General features: G+C 35.3%; 1 protein-coding gene across 1 annotated transcript in view; it reads left to right on the forward strand.

Annotated features, from left to right (window-relative positions):
- LOC145284054 (failed axon connections homolog) overlaps nt 1–10,000 on the forward strand; it is a 30,928-nt gene that overhangs the window by 19,164 nt on the left and 1,764 nt on the right. Inside the window, exons 4-5 of the mRNA XM_080133132.1 lie at nt 149–354; nt 3,447–3,563. Coding sequence (XP_079989258.1) covers nt 149–354; nt 3,447–3,563 — 323 coding nt within the window. The remainder of the gene's footprint in view (nt 1–148; nt 355–3,446; nt 3,564–10,000) is intronic.

A 10,000-nucleotide genomic window follows, 5' to 3' on the forward strand; every position in this document is an offset into this window, starting at 1 on the left:
ATCTTTCTCAAACAACGTGCTTACCAAGTCGGAACCGCTATGACACCGTCTCGTCGCAAGTTTCCCGTGTAAATGCCTTCAACATCTTTAAAAATTATCGACAATTGAATTCTAATTTAATTTGTTTTCATTCGTTTCTACTTGCCAGGACGATGTGTGCAGCGACATTTGGCGACGATCTCACCGAAGTTAAAAAAGTGCTACCCTACAAAGGGATCGAACTGTTTATAAAACTGAACGCCCTCAAATACGTGGTCAACAAGGAGATGCATGGACACGGGATAGGCCGTCACACTTACGACGAAATCTGGTCTATTGGGGAGAAAGACCTGAGAGCTATGTCGACATATCTTGGTACGTGTTTTGGGAAACGGTTTCTCTTTTTGACGGTTTTTTGTTTCAACCGTTCATGCCCCTATTTCTTGATTTCCGGGGGGTGGTGTGGGCATTAGACACAAGGTCAGTTGATTGATTGAGACAACATTTTTTGATTAAGACAACATTTTTTGGTTGCGACAAAATCAAAATGACTCAATTTTATTTATTAGATATAATACAGTTTATTGTATAAATAGTGAAAATCACATACAAAATAGTTATTTCTCTAAATTTCGGTGATTACACAACATAGCATATTGGTTAGTTTACGAAAAACCGCCTTTTAGTTTGAGGCTGTCGTGCTTCTGTGCAGACTTTGATTTATGGAGATTTATTCAAATTGAATCCCACGATTTCATCAAAACAAACTGATAAGAATTTCTATGAGAAAGATTTAAAGAAATTATTTAAGCACGATACCGATCCCGTCAATCAAAATGGCGAACTTTTCAGTAAAATGATATGGTTTGTAAATCTTTTCAATTTATTTATTCGCTAAGACACAGCTATCGTTTCTCCTTCTTTTCCCTTCCTTTGCTATCTTTTTTTTTCAATTATCATTATCTATTTATCTTCGGTAGTCTATATCTGCTGCTGACAGCAAATTCATTAGATTTAAAATGTAGCCATATAACTACAAAGAGTTATATATATGTATATATATATATATATATATATATATATATATATATATATATATATATATGTGTGTGTGTGTGGGTGTGTGTATAATTTTCATTGAACAGCAGGGATAATTCCTATTTGTTTCTCTTACGATCCGGTTTTTTTTTCCATTTGTTCCATTTGACAGGTCAATGTTCGTACATTCTGTTCAAGTGTAAAAAGAAATTTGCCTAGTTGCATTCGTTTTCGTCTTCCATGTGTTGTCTTCAGGCGAGTGATGAATTAAAAAAATAGCGTTTAGGTAATTTATTGAAAATGTCGATTAAAATCGTTTAAAATCGCTGAATGAACTTAGGCGTGTCCTCCCACCCCCTCATATTGCAGGTTACAAAGCTAGACGACTAAAATTGCGGTGTTTTTTGTTAATGCGTTTCTATACTCGTATTTAGGGTGTCATGTGTTACTAGATGTTGGTAGATGGAGCTGTTAGGGAAAACAGGTGACATGTAAGCCGGCGGAATATACTGGTCCTAGTCCTGCAGATTTAAGAGGTTTTTTTTTTTTGGAGACCCATTCCTTTATAGGACATTTTAAAACATACACGGCATTGCTAGTTTTTAGTAAATTGTCGGCGGGTGTTGAGTTATTGCTTATTAGTAAATTAGTTGTTTTAATTTTTTTTATAATAAATGATGAATCTAAGTTTAGAATTTTTCGTATTATTTTTTCGTCGATTATATCATTAGCGTGCATCTTGTTACAATAGAATATATTATTATTATTATTATTATTATTATTATTATTATTATTATTATTAATATTAATATTGTTGCTACTAAAATGTGTTTAATTTGTTGATCGATGATATAATTGGGAAATTGTTATTAATAAGGATTTGTTTCATGTCAGAGAGTGCTTTATAAAATATTTTGTTAATGGATTAATTGTGTTTGGCTTGGTATATGAGATTTTTCACTTCGGCCATTTTATATTATAGAAAAATCCGCTTTTAACATTGATTCTTTACTAGCAGGCTTTTTGTATGAGTAGGTAATAAATCTATCGGTGTCGACTTTACTTTCTAGAAGGGAATCGTGTTATTTATATTTATTCCATGCGTGAAATTTATTACCGAATTATATTTAAGTGCGGTTTTGATTTTTGATTTTTGTTAGTTTATGTAAATTTTATGCTAATAAGAGTATGCCACCAATACATGACGAAGATTGGTGGATATTACAGACTTTAGTTTTCAGGTTGGTCATATAAAATTTGGAAAACAATTAGCCTAAGCTGAATATAATGCCAAGCTGAATATAAAAGGTTCCATTGGGGCCATAGAAAGGGACCTCACTGGCACAGGAGATTAATAAAGAGGCTGAAAAGATGATGCAAATTCATTTGCAAATGCTATCGAAGGAGGTGGAGAGAGCTGGACGTCTGGGGAGACTTGTTGTCACTCAGCTTCCAGAGAACACTAAAGGTTTCCAATCAGATCGTTTGTTGACTTGTGTGAAAGCTCCATGTGAGCCAATAATAATAATAATAATAATAATAATAATAATAATAATAATAATAATAATGTAGTTCACCAAATTCCGTTTGTGTTTTTATACAATATCACGCCAACTTATATTTGGGCTTGATGATGAATGCCCTGGAAAATTAACTTCTGATTAATGTTTATTTTTTAATATGCAAACGAAGAAATGATTTGCGGCGACTTTACATAGTACTTCTTCTTTTATCGTAAATTGAACTCATTAATAAGAAAAAATTAAAATTAAATTATGAGATATACCCGGGCTTGAACAGGTCGATCTGTAGTGGACTGCTCTACCACTAAGCTATGTCACTAGGTTGTAATAAACCTGTGTGTGTGTGTGTGTGTGTGTTTTTGTTTGAAGCATAAAAGATTTACTGAGATCTTATTATCTCTCTTGGCCGGTGTAACGCAAAATATTCCCCTGTAAATTTTTTTTTTTATATATATCTATAAAAGAGAAAAGCTATTTTTAAAATCGTGGTTTTCCTATTTTCGATGCTTATCGGATTTCTGTACAAAACAGATCTAAGAACACTGTCAGACATCCAAATTAGCTTTGAGTGAAATTTGCAAAAGATAAGCTCAGCCGTTTTAGAACGTATGTGGAAGGAGCTGACACACAAACACATTCAAAGAGGTTTTATATAATAGTAGAGACACAAAATAAAACATTATTTAATCCAATTACGTGATTAAATAACTATATATAAAGAGTACTTTAATTGGATGTGCTACAATTAACTCGTAACATTGGTGACCCTTCGGCGTAAATACCTCGGAGCATTGTTTGATGGATATTTTAATTATTCATTTAGACGTTTGTTGTAAGAATTGCGATTGTTTTATCTCGAAGGAATGCAATATATTTGATCATCATGGCCTTTCTTTCTGATTGCAGGAAACAAAAAGTTCTTCCTCGGAAATGAACCCTGTGAAGTAGACTGTTCCATATTTGCCATTATAGCAATGATGAATTGGAATATGAACAATTCGAAACATGAAAAATTGTTAAAAAGTAAGTACGGACCATTATTGCTTGTAAAAGTCATAAACCTTCCACACAGTTTGTCTCACGAGTTAGAATATTTTAAAACAAAATTTTCTAATTTGCCGTCATGAGGTGAACATTTGGTTCTCTGCATGTTTTTTTTTTGTTTATTTTATTTTCATTTTTTTTACTTATGTTCACCCCTTACAAAGCAAATCGCCACTTGGGCTATTTAAGGCCATGTCTAGGAAAGATTAACAAGATATTTGTTTATGTTAAATTTAAACTTCTGCATATCAGTACAGCCCGGGAAGCAGGCAACAGGATGGGAATTTCAAAGTCTAGCTCTTCGAGGGAAGAAACTATTAGAATAGAAAGCTTTCTGGCATTTAGGGACAACAACAGTGAAGGGGTGAGATCTTATTGCTAAGCGGGTTTGTCGGGGATATGTACGCTGAGGGGGTACAAGTGAAACGAGTTCATCAGAACACATTTCATTAAAATATTCGTAAAACAGACACAGTGATGCAACATTGTGGCGATGAGACAGGGGCTGGAGCTTAGTTGATAAAGTGGGATCAATTAGATTGACAACTCTTTTTAGGACTTTATCTAAGAGGGAAAGACAAGTGATAAATGCACTAGCCCAGATGTGGCAACAATACTCCATACGTGGGCGAATGGTGGCCTTGTAAAGGTACAGGATACTGTCAAGCGTGAGTAGTCTTCTAGCCCAATAGAGGGAACCCACCTTCTTTGCAGTAACCTTTATGCATTTGTCCCAGTTCATATTGCCCGCAAATATTAGGCCGAGGAGTTTGAAGGTAGAATTCTCAGGTAGGGTGCTATTTGTCATGGATATAGGGGGTTGGAGAAGCGTCTTGTAATTCTTAAAGGAGAGCAGCTTGGTTTTACTAGCATTAAATGTTACCATCCATTTGCGTCCCCATTCCACTATGGTCTGGAGGTCATTTTCTAACAATTCTGCCATTGTCTTAGATTTATGTACATCAATTCTTCCCTCATGCATATTATAGAGCGTTGTATCATCAGCAAACATACCTATCTAAGGCACAATGTTATCAGGGAGGTCGTTTATGAATATCAGGAATAATAATGGTCCAAGGATTGACTCCTGAGGCATTCTCGCATTTATGTTATGCTCCTTGAATGTACGTCCGTCAATGACAACCTGTATGCTTCTATTATCTAAGAAGGATCTAATTATATTTAGTATACGTCCAGTTATACCGTACGATTTAATTTTCATTAGCAGCCCTTTATGCTAGACTTTGTCAAAGGCCTTGGATGTCTCAAGGGCTACAGCCCTGGCCTCGCCCGCCTTATCCAGTACATGGTAAATGCGTTCAGAGATGACTGTTAAAATATCTGCAGTAGAAGGACATTGCCTGAATCCATACTGTTTGTCAGAGAGAAGATTTGCTTTTGCGAGGTGGTGAACTAGTGCTTGATTAATAGTCTCAGAATTCTATAATGATTTTTGTTCAATTGTATGAAACAATATCAAAAGTTGCTGTCACTCTTAGTTTGCATTATTTTTTTATATTGTTATTACTGTTATGGGGTGGCTCTTTGGCTATGATAACAGCGCAGTGTCTGTGTTATGTTGTGGCGGGCAGTGCCAAGTATCAGAATGATTATTTATGATTAATTGTTAAATTATTTATGTTAAAAAGATATTTAGAAAATGTTTTAAAAGAAAAGAATGTTAGTTAAAATATTTTTGTTCAAATATTTAACTGAGGAATTTTGGCCCCAGGAAAAATGTTATGAATAGAGGAAAAGCAGAAACAAAGCGAGTTTGGAATTTGGTTTCTGTTATGGCGGAACTAACCTATATTACCTACCAATTTCAATAAATACCGGAATACTAAGTCGTAAGGTGTCGGTCGATATCCGGTGCACCAACCTAGGTCATTCGACGGCTACGACCCACTTATTGTATGCTTTGCAACACATGTTGTTACTTTATTTTGGTGTTCTGTTTTTTTTTTGGGGGGGGGGGTTGCAACCCTTAACAGGGCTATAATAGTGGCGACCTCGGATTTCGAACTTACAGAGGCTACTCAAATTTAAAAATACCTCCAGCATTCAAAAGAACTCAGCGTGGAAAGCTGAATTAAACCAGCAAGTGTTCAGAAAACACTGATGAAAAGAGAAAAACAGGAACTCGCTAAAATCAAATAAGTTCGTAGACATAAAAGTTTAGATTGCTTACTCGTGGAAAGTAAGAGTATTTTCGTTTTTTATCTTCTTTGCTTTGCACTGTCACATCTTGGTGCACCTGTAAATACAAAAGAAAGAGAAAAAGGGAAATTATTCGTGTTTTTTCGCGTCATTCAATAAGTGTGTCAGCAAACTTTTGTTTTTGCTTACTAAAAAAAGTACATACGGTTTTCGGCTTTTTTTTTTTGCCACGATCAACATTTTTTTCTGTTCTATGAAAAAGACATTTGCTTGTAAAAAATATTAAATATTTCTGTCAACATATATATTTTTTCTCTCGTCTATGAAAAATACATTTTTTTTTGGAAGAAATATTCTTTCCAAGAACTTTAAAATTGTATGTTCAATGTTCGTTTGCAAAATTATTGAAGGACACGAATCATTCCCTTTCCTCAGTTGTTCTACAAATACTAAAATCGGTTTTGATAAATTTCCGGAAATTCTGTATTTTACCCATCATACAAGGATAGACGCCTTACAAAGTACATTGGGACAATTATTAAAACTGCAGATTGAACAACAACAGCAACCACAATTATTTGAGTACCAGACACACTCAAATGAAAGACAACAACAACAACAGGAACAACAACAGGAACAACAACAGGAACAACAACAACAACAACAACAACAACAACAACAACAACAACAACAACAACAACAACAACAACAACAACAACAACAACAACAACAGGAAGAGCTGTTTATGCAAGTCTTAAAAATAATGCATCCACCGATAATAATACCGCATTTCCACAAGTCTCAACATGGAATGCGATTGACAATTTCTGACAAAAACTTTAAGAAGGTAAATCATTTGAAACTTATTTTCGTTCATATAAAGATTTTTTAATATCGATTGCAAACAGTGGTCGGACTAGAAAAGGGTTCGTTTACTATTACGGAAACTAGACATAACAAGTTTGTGGGTTTTATTTTACCACGTAAAACGTTGGAATTAACTTTTGCTGAGACGGAGGAACTTCTTCCAGAACTATTTAGCCCGAAAGTCTCTTTAATCTATAAGCATTGGTCATGTTCGAATTTGCAAAAGAATGACGAATATGATTTCGCAACGTACGCAGCCATGGTGAATAAACACTGTAACGAATTCAACATTGCAGACCTCAGTTCAGACAGTTTTAAATATTTAGTAATTATGCAAGGACTGACTTCTGGTCGAGATGAAGGAATTAGGGGGCCTGTCTGTCCTAACAAAATTAGAAAATGAACCAAACCTAACCCCACAAAAGTTAACGAAAGACTGCCAGAAAATAGAAATTATTAAAAAAAAGATTCGTTGCATATCGAAGCTGGAGTCGCGTAGATAAAAACAAACAGCTGATAGACGATTTAAAAAACACGTAAAAAATAAAACAAATTGGAGCAAAAGGACATATAGACACATAGCTAAGAAAGAATTTGAAGAAAGAAACATCCCGTCTCCGTGTAACTGATGTGGTAATTTGCATTGGGTTAAGAACTTTCCATACTTATCAAGAAAATGTTTAATATGTAAAAAATAGGACACAAAGGTACTCATTGCAGAAATAAAATTAAATACAAAACTCGATTGTGTTTGGCGATGACAGAAAATAAGGAAGAAGAATTGTGAAAATATGACTATAAAAATTAATGACATAAAATGCAATTTGGGTTCAGAGCTTTCGATAGTAAATTTAAATACCTGGAAGAAATTGAGTAAACCCACAATGCTGAGAACAGGTAAATTAACTTCGAAGCTGAATTTTTATTAGGAAAGACGAAAAAATTAAAGCTTATGTATTAAGGAATACCATTAACTTACTCGGGTCGGACTCAATTCATGAATTTAAATAATGGAACCAGTTAATGAATAATTTTTGCAAAAAGAAAATAAAAGTACAAAGGACGCCCATACCTTGAAAAGCAAATTAAAAAGAAACATTTTTGTTCTAAGCCACGAAATGTCAAACAGAAGGTGCAAACAAACTGCTACTGTTGTAGACCGAACAAAAGTAGCCCTACCCTAACGAGAACAGCGCCTGACCACAGACCAAGAAACCAAAATCAGGCAGAGTACTCTATCGCTAGTCCTAAAGTGATGACACCCTCGCCAACCGATCCAGTCATAAATGTCTATGCGACTGCAGGCGATTTTTCACCGGATACGAAAACTTCAGCTTCACCGCAACAGGTACCAGTCGCAACGCTATTTTCTCCAGTATTGGGGCATTATTTCCCGGGAGTCAACGTTACTCAAAGATATTACGTGCAGCAAAATAATAGCACTCAAACTAATTTTCCACAATATGGAAGAACTGCTGAGCCGTTTTATTTGGCGTCTTTTCAAAACAGTTCATCAGGTTAACAATAATCAAAACCCCTGGACAATATCGCCCCTTTGTCTGATGGATTATTACTAGCAGGGTCATATGTGAGGTTGATTGACCCTTAATTTCTCATGACGGAGTCTACCCCGGCAAGTAATCAATTGTTTTATTAAATTCTCGCGATTAATGCATGAGAAAATGGCAATAAAAAGTTTTTCTTACAGGTCCAAAAATCAAATTTCGCCCTGAACAATAAATCTTCCAAGATGTAGAGGCTATTGAAACCGTCTACTACACTTTTGGTCTTGAGCCTCTCCATTCGTCATTGTTAAAGAATGCCCGTTATTGTTCCGTTAGTTATTGTCGTGAATATATGAAAACACCCACATACACATAGAAAGACTTTTAATATATCGCAATGCACCATTCCCGCAATATTGCTATGCCGTCTCTTGTACTCCTTTTAAGCTAACTTCTCTTAACTACCGACGAGATGTAGTACATTCTCACCTTTCTACACACACAGTTGACAAAGGGGGCTTTCAACCATTTTATCAATGTGATACTTCACATTCTTTGTTCTGGGCGCTTGCTTTTGTGTGGCAATTATTAGGGCATTCAAGTCACATTTTGACAGCCATCACTAGATTTTTCCCTTATCCACTGCCTCTGGTAAATCTCTACTGAACTGGCCATGCATTTTTTTTAATCCACTTGTCTTTCGCTTTTTTTTTTTACATGGAGGTCACCACATGCCACTCGGGGACAAGGGTTATTGCGTGTACAGTAATCAATGGGATAGTATCGTAGTAATCGTTAGTAATGGAGATTTGATAAAATGTCTTACTGAAGGGGACAATTCATCAGGAATTTGTTTATGTTGGACTTGAAGACATCCAAGTTGTAGTCAGGTGGGAAACAGGAAAACGGAAGAGAGTTCCACAGGCGTGCACTTCTAAGAAAGAAGCTTTGTTCATGGAATCTACGTTTTGATTTAGGCACAGATAAAGAGTGGGGGAAAATTCACGTCTTTCGCTTTTGGTTTTTATTATCTTAAATCTCTTGCTCCTTACTAGTTCGCTCTTTTGCAATTTTTTAAATTTTGACACGATCTTTATAAGCTTTTCTTTGTAGATGTCAATTTGCAGACTATTTTCTTCTTCATTTACGCATCGTTCTACACCTATTAGTCCTCGTTCATTATCTTTTTTTTTGAGTGGAGAGCCTCTTCATTGTCATTGTTTTCTTTTGTCTTCCTGTCCATATCTTTCAGTTCATTTTCTTTTCATTGAATTATACATAGCCTTTATCGACTGTATATGTGTTTACTGCGATTATTTTGTTTTTCTCATTCAATCTTAACCTAAGAACCAATTGTAATCGTCTCTTGTATTCCTTTTCCATTATTTCCTTCACTTCAGATTATTTTATTTTATCGATTTCCACAATTCAATTCACTAGGAGGTGTCACACAGACCATCATCAAATATTTCTCTTTGAGAACAACTTGTGGCATTCTCTGGAGTCTGAGTGACAACAAGTCTCCTCAGATTTCCAGTACTCTCCACCTCTTTCTACAACCATTGCAGATGAATTTGCACTATCGTAACAGCCAATTACCATTGATTTATTATTGGTGGCGACCATTGGTCTTCACTGAAATGTGGGTAATAAAAAGCTTCCCCAAGATCTGCCCTTTTTGTACTCATCCAGCAGAGGTCTGGTTAGTGCTTTCTCTTCTCTGTCTTTCTATCTTCCTTGACCCTTCTCGCTTATTTGGTGTGGCGTCAGTTTTTGGTGACATACACACACGAAAAAATGAGGTGGAAGGTAGGGGCGAAGGAAGGTTAACTTACAATTATACAGTTTGTAGTTTTCATGATTCCATGTGATGCTCTTTTTTGT

Source organism: Euprymna scolopes, chromosome 8, assembly GCF_053919585.1.
Source record: "Euprymna scolopes isolate OS-2025 chromosome 8, ASM5391958v1, whole genome shotgun sequence".
NCBI lineage: Eukaryota > Metazoa > Mollusca > Cephalopoda > Sepiida > Sepiolidae > Euprymna > Euprymna scolopes.